The sequence below is a fragment of the Mus pahari genome, chromosome 17 (genome assembly GCF_900095145.1).
Source record: "Mus pahari chromosome 17, PAHARI_EIJ_v1.1, whole genome shotgun sequence".
Lineage (NCBI taxonomy): Eukaryota > Metazoa > Chordata > Mammalia > Rodentia > Muridae > Mus > Mus pahari.
In genome coordinates, this window is record NC_034606.1 from 19707489 (window position 1) to 19722433 (window position 14945).

Genomic DNA, 14945 nt, shown 5'->3' on the forward strand with positions numbered 1-14945 from the left:
TGACAGCCCTCCAAACACACTTACATATTGAAGTTGTAATTCTTAAGGTATGGACTAAGGTCCTGGGACCTCTGATAGAGAACTAGGTCATGAGGCCAGGATTTTATGAGATCCTTTTGTTAGGAATCTCAGATGGATTCTGTCTTGCTTCTGAGATGTAAAACACAGGAAAAGGACTCAGTAAGAATGGCCTATGAAATTAATTCCCTAGTGTCATGACCCTAGACTTCCCAGCATTCAGAAACGTGAGAAACAAATTCTTTTTTTGTTTTTTTAAATTACAACACAAATTCTATTTATTGAAAATTGTTTAAATGTCTTCAGTCTCTACATGGAAAAGAATTGGTCACAGTAATTGCAGTTACCACTAAGGTGTTCTGTAAAATACTGATGCATGCAATGAAAATAAAGTATTAAAACCTAGACACAGATATTGTACCTTTTAAAATACTCAGTATGAATCACAAGCATAAATGTAATACCATAAAAACATTATGGGATAACTGGAAAGTTTAAAAGACAACAGTATAAAAGCAACCCTCTTAAAAATAGGAAAGAGTAGGTGCGTCACTAAAGATGGCAAACATGCATCTCATTAGTGAATCGCAAGTTAGAACATGAAGGTACCAGTACTCACGTATTACACAACAGCCAGCTTACAGAAAAGAATAAGAAACATTGGCAAATTCTATTGCTTTTAACTGTGATGGTTATGATTGACTATGACCTTGACAGAATCTATGATCACACAGGAGATACATAGGAGATACATGTCTGGGCATGTCTGGAAGGCCACTCATTGTGTGGACTGGGGTTGGAGTGAATAAATAGGACACAAGGAACTGAACACCAGCATTCGTGTCTCTCTCTGAATGTAGAAGTAATGTAATCAGCTGCCCCATAATACTGCTGCCATGCTCAGCAAACCATATTGGACAGCTCTACCCTCAAACTGTGAGCTCATATAAGCCCGTCCTTCCTTAAGTTGCTTCTGCCAGGTGTTTTGTCATAGCAGTAAGAATAGTAACTACAGCACAGGAACCTAAGCAGTTTGTGGTATTTATTGTAGCAGCTTGATTGGATTATACAATTGACAGCAACAGAAACAAATTTTGCCTTAGAGTAGTGACTTCTTGTGTCCCATTTGGATAAGCTGGAAGTGTAAACCACTCTCCTCAAGATACAGACCCACAGAATTTTTAAAAAGATGAAAAAAAAAAAGGGTGATATCATTGTATTTATTCAGCATATTATATTGTTGCTGTAGCTTTGTATTTGAAGGTTTGAAGAATCAAATATTTAATATTGAATCACACATCACCCCTGTCGTGAACCTCTATACAATATGCATGCTAAATTAGCCAGCTCCCTTGAGTTGATGGAACATTGATTCTTATTAGAACTTAGACCCCCAAATAATTTAAAGCTTCCCCAGATCTCTTTACATCCTCTATTATCAATCTTCAAACACCTTGTCAATTTTGTATCTCTTTCTAAGGAAAAAAAAAACCAAGAAATTATCACTTCAATAACACTATGGATTTAATAGAGGATGTCTCATATAAAGTGATTTTGAACAGTAACTTGTAAGGGACAAGCAATAAGAAAGGCAATAAAAATTCAGAGAAAAACACCCACAAGCTAGAGAGAACACTAGTCCCTTACGAAGGGAATGGCATGAAAGAATAAAGAACGTAGAGTTTTCAAAGGGATAGAAAATGCCAACAACTGAATCAGAGAAGTTGAACTTAGGACCTCCCAGAACACAGAGAGGTAGGAAGAAGTTTGCTGTGGTAGAGAGTTAATATGCTCCGTTTAGAACAACCACGCGACTTTACAATAGATTTGGAAAACATGAAAGAGTACAATGAATATAGTTAAGATCACGCACAAGCATGTTTTGTAGCGGCAACCATTATGAAAACAGGGCATAATCACCTGTACTCCTTTATTCACATATTATATTTGTAAAAATATATAAAATATGCATTGTAAAACCGAGCCATGCTGTAAGTCAACATTTCCATATGGTTTCATTCCATGTCTCACATCTTTTCCATCACTATGTATTCCTTGAAAAAGGTTCTTTTAATGCCTGGATTATGTGGAGCTCAATCAGAATTATTTGCTGCATTTTTATTCCATTTTAGAAGTAGCAGTGTGATAGCATTTATAGTCTTAAATTGTATTACCTCTGTTTTTTAAAAGAAATGTCACGGTGTATCAGCATGTCACTTTGAAATTTAAATTACTTAGTATACCCATTCTTCTAAACATACCACAAGGAGTCTCTGGGAACAAACTTTGAAGAAGCATAACAAACAGCAGATACCATTTTTACATCACTCTGTACATACTTATTCTTCCACAACACTCATCTTTCAGGCACTACATCATTTCCTCTAGGTCAGTGGTTCTCAACTTCCCTTATGCTGTGACTCTTTCACACAGCTACTCATGTTGTGATGACCTCCAACCATAAAATTACTTGGTGATTACTTCATAACTGGAATTTTGCTACTGTGATGAACTCTAATGTATTCTGATATGCAGGACACCCAATATGTCATCCCTCAAAGAGCCTCAGGTTGAGAACCACTGTTCTAGACAGCCAGACTATTACTGGGTTAGTCTAAATGCAAAAACATGAATCTTGGCTGACCTACATTTCTGCAATATTCAAATGCATACTATTACTATATCTGCTTATTGAAAATTACCCAATGCTCTCATAACCACTTACTTTATCATCCTTTCATTTACAACGATGCATGATGGGCAACAAAGAAGAAAAAGTACAGTCGATGGAAGTTTATGTCTATCAAATTATATGTATACATAAGTGACATATAGTGGCGCTTTGATTTTTCTTCAAATAAGAATCTTTGTTTTTCTCATCACACTATTATGAATTAAACAGCAACAATAGCCCATATTTAAATTCTCTAGTCTAGATTTTAGATCAATCAATTCTCAAGAAGCTAATAGAGTTTTCAAAAATCCCTAAAGTATATGCATGCATTAATTCAGTTAAATAAAGGTACATTTAAAATATTTCTCCTCTGTTGGCCAATGAAAAGCGAAGTAAAAGAAAATGTATCAAAACCACATCTCCATCACAGGGGATATCAAGTTTAGAATTACTTCAATTCTAAGACCTCCTCAGAATTATTGGTGAGCTGAAGGCAGCCAGGACTATGGTATTCAGTTGTGCAGCCTGCACAGCACATAACTCTGGAGGGAACAATTGGACCCTGACCAGTGGGTTTGGTACTCTGGGGTTGTACAGTAGACAATCTCTGCAGTTGTATGTGATAACCTTGAAGTGAGCTGCAGTAATTCTATTTGTGCATCCATTACTTATTTATGCATCTTTCTCTCTGGTGAGCAATAAAAAAAGAAAAGTTTTAGAGAGAACTCTTTAAGGCTACCTACTTTTTTCTTTTCTTTTAATGAAGGAAACTCTGTTAGGAAACAACAACAAACTTTTCCTGGCTCCCCTCTGTCACAATGATAGCATTTTCTGTTTTCTCCTGTTCCCCCGCGCACCCACCCACCAGGAAGCAGCAGGGTACCTTGTGTGAGTAACTGCAGGTTTCTGACTTCTTCCCGAACTTTCAGTTGGAGCACCTGCTGCAGGATGTGCTGTCGCTGGTTCTCCTGGGCAATCCCCATGCGCTCCAGCTTCTTGTCCGTGAGTCTCAGCAGGGCTCGCCCTGCAGGGGTTTATGAAATGGAGAAAGAGGCAAGTGAGCAACACCCTGGAGAGTGACTCCCATCTTAGTTTTGGCTAGTCTCCAAGTGTGGAAAAAAACTTTATAACTAAGTGAAGCCGATTTAGAACAGGGGGACCCCCATGGTCTACGCTGACAGAACTGATGACTTCCACAGAGAAAATCCACCTATGCAAAAAAGAGCCCCGATTTTTATGTAATAGTGGCAGTCCTCAGCAGACCCACACAATGAGGTAGGTAAAGTAGCGAACTTGCATATTTGGGTCACCAATTGCAGGTTTCCATGGAAACAGTGCTCTTCACTGGGCAATGAGTTCTCTGCTGGACAGTGGAGCCCTTTATTGACACCCTAGCTGCAGAACTAGATGCTCTCACCATGCTTATTGGAACTCCAGCAGAAATTCGTGTTTTTTTTTGTTTTTGTGGTTATTTTGGTTTTTTGGTTTTTTTTTTTGTGAGACACATTTTTAAGGTGCAGTTTTAATCTGCAGGCATATAGTTCTCTTGCTCCGGCTGTAGAAAGCTCTGCTCCTCTCAACATTTACTGAGGACGAAAGGCCCACAAGAATAGAGTGAGGGGAGACAAGAGAGGAATGCGATCCAGGAGAGCAAAACCCGGAGTCCTGGTGCCTATGACGTCACCTATCTAAATCTTGGCCACTCAGTATGGCTCCATTTCAGGCTTTTTATTTATTTTACTTTACTTTATTTTATTTTATTTTTTGCCCCCATATATTTTTGTTTTTCTTCTACTTTGATTTCTAAAATAATTTCAAAAATTATGCCCTTCTGTGCATTTACCATGAAAAAGTGCCTCACTCCCAAGGCTTATTACAAGGGAGAGTTCCTCTTAAATGCACACAGCACCATTTTCTGTCTTTCCACAGCCCCTGAATGTCACACCTGCATGTCTGTCATCATTTCTATCATGAGCAAGAGACAGAGGTGGCTGCCTGCGGTCAATGAAAAACATCTGTGTGTATGCTTATACATAGACTTTGGAAACTTCTGAGAAGTCCACACCCATGACTTGGGTGTGTGCTGTTCTTTTCCTAAACACTACTTTTTCTTTCTTAATATCCATGCTTTAAATTCACATTGTAATAGCTCTTTAGCAAACTGTAACTTTGCTTCTTTATGAAAAAAAGAAGTGAAATGTTCTATCACTTTTAGCAAAGGAACTGAACAACTAGGAGGCAAAGTTAAAGGGCATTTCCATCCAAGGAACAAGAAAGTCCAAGAATGTAGCTGATGAATGGGTTGCCTGTGAACAAACCCAGGTGAATGGAGAGGAGCAGCTAGGAGAGTCAGTGCTAGTCAGTTTTCATCTTCCCTTCCCTTTAGCCTTTGCACACAACACCAGCCAAGGTAAGCTACATGCTGCATATGGTGGCTTAAAATTACATCACAAAGCTTGCTGGTTTATCCTGAACATTTTTGTTTTGTTTTGTTTTGTTTATTTTTCCTTTTGAGACAGGGTATTACCTACCAAGTAGCCCATGCTTGCCTTAAATTTAAAATACTCCTGCCAAACCCTCTCAAGTAGAGAAAATTTGGTAACACTCCTGGCTTTATTCTGTATGTTGACTCCAAGTTTACTTTCCTTGAACTTGGTGATCTAGATAATCAACGCCAAAGTAAAGAAAAGTGCTATGCATCCCATCTCAGCAATGGAGTGTTGGCCTACAGGCATTTATTAGCCAGAAGAAATTACATGATCCTTCCTACCCAGAAAAGAACCTGCTGTATATTACAGGCTATTGTGCTATGATTCCCTCCAACATTCTGCCCAGAAGTGAGGTGGCTAGGATAGGCAGAAATATTAGATGGAAATATTGATGACATGACCCTGGACCATTGTCTGGGAGGAATCTCTCTTCTGTCTGTCTGTCTGTCTGTCTGTCTGTCTGTCTGTCTGTCTGTCTGTCTTTCTCTGCCTCTCTGTCTCTGTCTCTGTCTCTCTCTCTCTCTCTCTCTCTCTCTCTCTCTCTCTGTGTGTGTGTGTGTTGTGTGTGTGTGTGTGTGTGTGTGTGTGTGGTGACAGTGTATAGCTCCTCTAGCATTTATATCTAAAGGAAGAAACTTCATAAGCACAGGTTAGGCTTGGTACTACAAGATGACCATAGTCACCATGAAAAAGGAACAAGAAAACAAAAGCAGGCTCAAGCCCTTCCCATTGCCTTCTGTAGCAAAACAGAGCAACAACCCTGAATAATGTTACATCCTCATTTGTTACCCTGCATGGCTAAAGAGGCTTTGCAAAGGGGTGTGAAGTATAAGGACACCAAGATGAGAGAATAGCATGTATCACCCAGGCAGCCCCTCAGATCTCACTCCAATGGTACAGAGAGGGGAGAGAGAGAGAGAGAGAGAGAGAGAGAGAGAGAGAGAGAGAGATGCAAACAGAAGTCAGAATGAAGTGGCCACTAGAGGCTGAGAAATAACTTCTCTTCAACAGATTCTAAAAGTTATTCCACTAACATCTCACTTTGAGTCCCCTGAAAACCCAGTTTGGATTTCATAAGTGTAAAATGATAAATGTGAATAACTTTAAGCTTCTAAGCTTGTTACAGCATCAGTTATCCTCAGGAATGGAATTGACATCATAGTAAGAAGTCAAATAAACTAGCACAGGCTCAAGCTTGAAAGAAACAAGCAAGCAATCAAGCAAACAAACAAACAAAACCATGGAGGTGGGAGATGGACACAATCTCATCTCCAGCTGAGGAGAAACTGACAGTTGATGAGCTCTGGGCAAAGGAGAGTCAGTTTTCTTTAAGGGTTTGACCATGGCCTGGTAGGCAAAACCATGCACCAGGGGATGACCCCACACCCAGTGGTATTTGGGCAACATAAATGTAATTCAGTGGGTTAATAATGAGAGAGAGAAAGGACATGAAGTTTGATACGTAAGTAGATGGGGGTGGTTCTGTAGAAGGTGTGGGAGGGAGGATGTGCAAGGTCAAAATACATGAATGTGAGCGAGATACAGTGGTATACAATGCAAAAGGAATGAATGAGACCATTGTTTTTAAAGGTACCCAAATAGAGAGCGCAATATCTCCTTTCCGTTTACAGTTTCTGTGTGGCGGTCATGGTGAAGAGAAGAGGAACAGTAATCTTGAGTCCTGGGTCTGTCTATGGAGGTGACACTAAAACTTGGGAGACAAGTGAGGGGATAAAAGTGTGAAGGAGACCAGAGGAATGGCAAACATCACTGCAGCAGTGAGGAGAAGGGAAGACAACAGTAGGATGGTCTGAGGTTCAGCTGGGACAGGGTTCCAGAGGGCCTGCCAGGCACGGGAAAGTCTGGAGATGGACCGTATGTGACGTGTGAACAGTTTTGAGCAGAGGTGACTTGGGCATGATGCCAGGTCTTCACTGGATATTTCTGGTTCTTAGGAGAATAGATTGGGGTCTGGGACATGGAGAACAGTCAAAACAGGAAGTGACGGTGCCCTGGAGCCAGCTGCAAGAGCGTGAGTAGGAAGGATCCCGGATCTATTTTTATGACTTAATTCCTAGAAGGAGCGCAGAGGAAAGGAGGGCCTCAGTTACCACTCTGGTTTCCAGACTTATCCACAATGGCTGGCGGCCCCCGGTATGGTCAGGAAACTGAGTCATTGCTGTAGGAAAGGATGTACCAGGGGCAGGAAATCATGGTCTGTTCCTGCTAGTCCTATCTCCAGCAAATATCTGGGATCTGTAGAAGTAACAAAGAAGGTAGAACTAAAATAGGGTGATTAAAATGTCCTTCCTTCCCCTTAGTATTCTCATTCCCTCATCCCTCCAGTAGTCTCCTCAACTGCCACAGCATTGAGTCATCAGGTGTAAGGTGAGCTTTGGTAGATCACGCTAGGAGGTAAACCCAGAAATAAGGGTTTATCTCTGTGATTCAACCTCTGTACTGATTATCGAGACCAGGTGCTGCCAAGGTTGAAAAAAAAAATACTCCCAGGACCCAGGACCCCTTGACTTGGGTCAGGGAATATTCAGTGAAGGTGACCACACCTCAAAAACTTAGACGTGGTGTTTTGATAGCAACCTTGAAAAAATGTGAGTGTCACTGCAACTGAAACTTCAGTCTGTGGGCAAAGGCATTATTGGGTGTGGTCATCTACCATGCCATTCCTATCAACAAAGGTATGATGGTTAACTTCAAAAGCCAACTTGACTAGTGTCTTAGTTAGGGTTTCTATTCCTGTACACACATCATGATCATGAAGCAGTTGGGGAGGAAAGGGTTTATTCAGCTTATACTTCCATACTGCTGTTCGTCACCAAGGAAGTCAGGACTGGAACTCAAGCAGGTCAGGAAGCAGGAGCTGAAGCAGAGGCCATGGAGGGATGTTCTTTACTGGCTTGCCTCCCCTGGCTTGCTCAGCCTTCTTTCTTATAGAACCAAGACTACCACCAGCCCAGGGATGGTCCCACCCACAAGGGGCCTCTCTCCCTTGATCACTAATTGAGAAAATGCCCCGCTGGATCTCATGGAGGCATTTCCTCAACTGAAGCTCCTTTCTCTGTGATAACTCCAGCTGTGTCAAGTTGACACAAAACTAGCCAGTACAACTAGACTATGCAATATCCTGATATTTAGTTACTTAGTGTTCAGAATGTTTCCAGAAGATATCAATATTTTAAAATTCCATCTATGTGTACTGCATTTAAACCTTCCATTCCCTCCAGTACCTTCTGTCTACCACTCCCAACTACCAATTCCCTCTCAAATTCATAGCCTTTAAAAATGATTATTACAAATATATAAGTGCACCATGCTGAGTCCACTTTAGTGTACCCCTATGTATGTGTTTTAGGACTGACCACTTGGTATTGGGGCTCATCCCTGGGAAGACTGATTCTTCCTCTCTTTGAAATCATTAATTGACAGTATGTCTTCATCTAAGGGTGGGGCCTTCTGAAATTTCACCAGTCAGAGCTGGCATGTCAACTGGCATCACTCAGGTTTTATTCAAGCAACTGCATTGTTCAAAGTTCAAGATGCATTTCTCTTGTCATGTACAGATGAGACAATCTCGTAGCAGATGTTCTGGTTTTTGCCTCTTATATTCTTTCCACTGCTTCTTCTATGATGTTCCCTGAGCCTTAGGTCATTGAACCTAGAGGAACACCTACTACTGACACTTTCCTAAACTAGTGTAATTCTTCACTGTTTTCTTCACACATATCCTTATGCCCACAGAGAAGTATAGCTCATCAAAGACATTTCTTTTACAGCAGACAGAGATGATCACAGAAAGCATCAAGTGGTCAAAATGCAGAGAAACACTGACCATGAGGTGCTTCCCCAGTTCTTACTCCCACAACAGCTTCTCCACGTAGCCTCGGAGGCTGATGCTTCAAGTGACACAATGGATAATGCAGATTGCTTCCTATAATGCAGAGCAGCTCTTACCTCTAGGCTCAAATGAGAACATGAGCTTTACAGATATTTTAATTTGGCAATTTCTATAACGGCATGAACCAATTTATTTTATCTGTCTGTCAACCTGTACATACACATGTGAGCACACCACACGCACGCACACATACACACACACACACACACACACACACACACACACACACACACATCTATCTGTCTCTAGTTCTATTTCTCCAGAGAACTGTAATACTGTATAAATGTACCTGTCAGGTTTCCTGTGCTGGCACATAATAGGACTTATAAATACATATTTTCAGTACTCTTTAAGTAATGTTAAGGTTCCTTTCTTTACCTACATACTGATGACTTCCCATTTCCAGGTCTCTAAATTATTGTTTTCTCTGATATAAAGGGCTTGATTGGAAACTGTCAAATAAAACAAACATGAGAAGCTGGCCATCAGGAGGTGACACATGCATTGGTTGGTGACGAGCATATGAACATATGCTGTCAAAAAGAACAGAGATAACAGGTTGCAGAGCTGACCTTCCCACAGGTTGAAGGCAGATGAGGGCATGGTTCTGGGTTTAGACAGACAACCCATTGCCAGCTCAGTTGAGCAAGGGTCAATGGGCAGAAAGGACAATCGAAGTAAAGGAACAAGTATAGATTTCTCTGGTGGCTATACCAAGTTACCATGACTATGGGCTTAATACAATAGAAATTTAACCCATAGAGATATGGAAACGAGAATCTCCATATGAATTTCACTGGGGTAAAACCAATGTGCTGTAGGGTCACATGCCCTCCAGAAGCTGACAGGGGGCAACATCTGATCTTCAATATTTTAGCTATGCCAGTGTCTCTTTGCTTATGGCTACATCACTATAAGTTTTGCTGCCATTGACGATATATAAAACCTTTACTTCTCCTTGGATGACATATGTGGTAGTACCACTTGCATAGGCCGTGATAATTGGCTCATGTAGAAATCTTTACTCATAGCTGCAAAGACTTTGGCTTAGACAATAAGGACAAGTGCCAAGTATTAGGAAGTGCTGTCTTTGCAGGTCTCCATTCAGACAACTAAAACTTAAAGGAAATCTAGATCCTTCTGCATAGGGCCCAGGATTCCACGTTCACATAGAGAGGTGAGGCTTAGTGAAAGTGGCTTCAGGAAAAGACTCAGGTCTGGGTATGTCTCTGATTGTCACGTCCCACTTTACCCTTGGTATCCTTCCACTTCACAGACAATCATGCCAGATACCACCACAGGTTTTAAAGATAACAGTTCCATGCTGTAGGTGAATTTGGAGGTGTCAGGGTGGGCTGTAGGTATGGCCTCGCCTTTGTTTCTATAGAGATTTCTCACTGTCACTTTTCCTGGGAGATGCACTGAACTATATAGGGTAGCTTTTCTTCTGAATGATTCTCCAGCTCGTCTCCAACAAATGGTCAGTGAGTACTGAGCTAGTTCAAGTAGAGTTAGTTCAGATCCACTCTCAGGAAAGGATTATGTTATGTTATGTCCTAACCAGCTGTCCCTGGGTCTAACCTCGGCCCCATTCAGTGCAAACACCAACGTGGTGATCATATAATCAACATTCTTTAGACAAACCATAACTCCAAAATGGAAATGTTTAGACCCAAGAAACAAAGAGAAAGTAGAAAATATTAAAATGATGGGATTATGAACTAAAACATATAGATTAATACCCAGGAAAGCGTTATCTGAGTCTTCGCTTCCTCCACTTCAAAACGAGACGGAAAAGCACATTATTCCCTGGACTGCAGCAATAGAATGGAATTCAGCATAGGCACACCCTCAGTAACTCAGAACCACTGGCATGATGCAAATCCGGTGTCACAGACGCTTTGCTAGCTGCCACCTCATCACACTCACGGCACTGCTCCTTCTCATGTGACTGAGATAACAATGGCAAACATTTGCTGTGTGTTAAATGCCATCCTAAGAGCTTTACATAGATTATCTCGTTTTTTAATGATTCCGTGAAAGCACATGTTTATCTATGGCTGATTAAGAGCTACGCAACACCTAAAAGCTCTATGCCTTATTAATAAGCTGCAGATCTGAGAAAGGCCATGTTGTCAGCATCCCCTAACTCACTGCTTCTCGCATCCTCCCTGTGGTAGATTGAATAAGATCTAACTGAACCTCACATCCTCCCTGTGGTGGATTGAATAAGAATACCAATTCCCCCTACTCACAAGGCTCTGGCATTTGAATATGTGGTCCCCAGTTGGTGACACAATTTGGGGAATTTTAAGAGGTGTAGCCTTTCTGGAAGAAATATGCTCATCGGAGGTGGACTTTGAGGTTTCGTGCCCAAGCACTACTCCCAGATTGAAATCTGTTTCTTGCATGGGGTACAAGATGGAGGTTCTCAGATAGTTCTCCCTTTATACCTTCCTGCACCGCTCTTCTCTGACATGATGGTGAAGAACTCTTTTTTTCCTCTGGAATGGTAATTCCCAAACATAGTCTTCTTTCTATAAGTTGCTTTGACCGTAGTGTTTTGTCACAAGACCAGCAAAGAACCCAGTACATTCACCAAACCTATTTCTGCACGTTCTTGCACAGGGACAAAGTTTGCTGAGTTGGAGGGTCTGTGAACGGTCACCATCACTGGGGGGGCTAGAAGAAGGGGGACACATGAACACACTAACACCGTGAAATAGAGAGTGAGTGACCTGTGGGGGGGTTGGGTGAGCTTTGACAGCTGCTGCTCAACAGATTCATCTATTCGTCTCTCAAAGGCTATATGCATGTCACAGATTGAACTTCTACAAAGGACCAGGAACACGGTGCTCATCTACAGTGAACTAGGGCGACAGTGAAAGACATAAATTTCATCCAAGTGACTGGTTCTTTGTGATCCCATGTAAGTGGCACCTAATGATAATTCAGGGGACTTTGAGCAAAAAAGAAAGTGATTAAATCATTAAGTTGAACAGAAGGGAAATCAGGGCACAGGAAATAGGCTCCTAGAGCCAGAAAGGAGTTCCTAGAAACTCTGCATTGCTGAGAATGTGGAGTTAGGAAGGAAGGCAGTCACATGTGGGTCTTCTGTGCCTTTCAGGCAGCTCTTAAACTCAGTCTTCCCCCTTCTCCCAGTAAAAGAGAGCATAATGGTAGAAGAAATGATATTTGTGCAGCCAAGCCCCAGTCAAGATTAGCACCTCCTTTGCGTTTGTCTATATGGCCTCCTTATCTTCGCTTCAAGACAATTCCTTTTTCATATTTTGGGAACTCCTCTTTCTCCTTTGGGGAAACTTCTGATGATTAAAAAAGAATTCCCCTGTAGTATTTTTCATTTTCAGCTCTCAAGAAAAATATCACTTTCTTACTTATTGTGATTATTTCTTTATTTCCCATTTTCTTCGCACAACTTGCCGCATGGCAATCTCTGCGAATACGGGGCTTCCCTGATGTTCTCAGGTCCCTAACGGGAGTGCGACTCTATTCCGGCACTAAATAAATGTTTGTTAAATTAATGTTGGGTGGATGTGACCCAGACAGTGCAAATATATAAGTTCCTTACTGGAATAGTCCTGGTTGCTAAGAGGAAAGTTCTCTTTCCTTCTTGGACCCTCTCCTAAGGTATAATATAATACTAGATTTTTCTGTTAGTGGCTGCCTCTGTTGTCATATGCAGAGAATTGGCTGGGGAATTAAGTCAACAGTGAGAAAAGCTGAGAAAGTAGAAGGGGAATCTGAGAGGAGAGGAAGCGGTGGCGGAGGGAGGAAGACAGTGTTATTTGATTTCCTGAATGCAGCCTTGCCTGAGGTCAGACACTCTGAGTTTCTCAGTTACAAAAGTCAATATATGATGAGAGAGGAAGCTGGGCTGGCTTAATGGTGAGTGGCGGACGCTACTTTATGTGTCACTGTCAGCTAAACTGTCAGCTAAATCACTGATTCCGTGATCCCATCTTAAGGAAGGAGGCCTAGTATAGGGGAGCAAAAAATGATAAGGCTCTGATGTTCTAGACAGGTGAGTCACTGGGAAATATTGGCATTTTAATTATTATTCCTTAGAATGTATTTGAAATTCACCTTAAATTTGACCATATACTTCTATCTGCTTTACAGGCCCAGAAGGTCCTGTTCTCCTTATCCAATTACTCCAGAGGTCACAAACTCAAATGCGTTGATTGTCAGGATAATGCAATTGTGTGAGGAGAACCGCTCAACGGGACCATTGAAATTAGTTGGGCTGCACAGTTGGATTTTTTCCTCCTGAAACAGGCCACTTTAATCCTTTTTTTTTTTTTTTTATTTTTGCTCTGCAAAAGTACAGTTAGAATATGGGTCAACTGGTGTCTCTGCTTCTATTTTAAATTTTGAATAACTGAAAAATTCACAAGTTTTATGAAGTCTACCCATTTAAAATTTACCCATGTTTTCCACACTAGTCATGTATATGGGTCATATTTAGCTCAGAGTTGAAACTTTCAATATCTGACACTCCGTCCCTGTTCTCTTGACATGCCCTTCCTTCTTTCAGTGGAAAATAATTCTAGCGGCTTGGTCCCTAAGAGACAAAACTAACTGTGCTACTACAGCCTATGCAGACCATTTCAAATTAACAGTTCACCGGAACCAAGAGTAGTTAAGGGCCTTTAGGATTTTACAAATTAATTTAGTCTCTTATATATATTACATCCTGCCCATAGTTTTCTGTCTCTACCTCTGTCTCCCACCTCCTCTACCTCCCATTCCTTCTCCCCTATCCATTCTTTCTCTGTTTTCTTTCTAAGCAGGTTAGGCCTCCTAGGGATTTCAATCATCTTTTGGGTCCCTTGTCCTCCTACAAGGTTGCCTTGTCTAGCCTTAATAACAGGGGATGTCGCTAATCTTTTTGTAACTAGATATGCTGTGTTTAGTAGGATTTTTCAAAATACCCTAACAATATTCATCTTAACCCCACAGCCCAATGTCCCTGATTTCTTTAAGGTGACAACATATCCCCCAGCACAAGCAAGGACTGAAAGGTCGGCCAACCCATTACCTCATTTCCTGGCAAGAAGGCAAGACGAATATGTCTCCTCTCACTTCTAACAGAGCAGAGCCCACTGCCTAGCCTGGCCCTTCACAGAGTGAGACACAGAGTGATTGGCAGCTAACTGCATGTCTTTCTTTGGGCTGAGGAAGGGAAGGGTTAATGGAAAATTGCACTGTGGTTACTGTAAGTAATTTGCTGGACTGATGGGAACTGCACATTGATTTTTTTTTAACCAGTCTTAGGTGGAAAGCCTGTTTTAGACAGTCCTTTTTTTTTTTTTTTNTTTTTTGGCTGACTATATTCAGGTGCTGATGATGTTAATAGGAGGGAATTGGAAATGTATTAATTCTCATCTAAAATATCAGTTCAGAAAGAAACTACTTATGGTACCTTTTAAACTGAGTAAAAACACAGTCCTGTTATTTTTAGCCTCTTGAAAAGCTGAATATTTTTATTTTGCGAATGGCAGACACTGTTACCAAATCCTCTCCAAAAATTAATTTTTAAAAATTCCTTAAAATATTATTTTGGGGATTTTGTTTTAGTCTCTAAGAAGACTCAGTAATAACTCCTCTTGGACCTCGGAGCATTTTTCTTTTAAAGCAAGGAAGTCTCGTACCAACCTAATGGAGGTTATAGCTGAAGATTCATGGTGCAATAAATAGCCTTCAAGGCCGTTCTGCTTTTGATGGGTAAACCAAACCCTGCGGTACATTTGCTGTTATTTGTCAGCATTCATCTGCATTGTTGTGGGATTCTTTGTTGATGGAGTGTCACCGGGTGAGTGATATCTTGCAC

General features: G+C 41.1%; 1 protein-coding gene across 4 annotated transcripts in view; it reads right to left on the minus strand.

The window, feature by feature from the left end:
* The window catches only part of Samd12 (sterile alpha motif domain containing 12), a 423060-nt gene that overhangs the window by 185466 nt on the left and 222649 nt on the right, over window positions 1-14945 (minus strand). For 2 of the 4 annotated variants that reach the window (XM_029547884.1, XM_029547885.1), the window contains exons 4-5: window positions 3576-3716; window positions 2744-2752 (exon numbers count right to left, since the gene is read on the minus strand). In XM_029547884.1, coding sequence (XP_029403744.1) covers window positions 2748-2752; window positions 3576-3716 — 146 coding nt within the window. In that variant the 3' untranslated portion in view covers window positions 2744-2747. The remainder of the gene's footprint in view (window positions 1-2743; window positions 2753-3575; window positions 3717-14945) is intronic. The other 2 variants (XM_021217112.2, XM_021217113.2) reach the window with 1 other exon arrangement.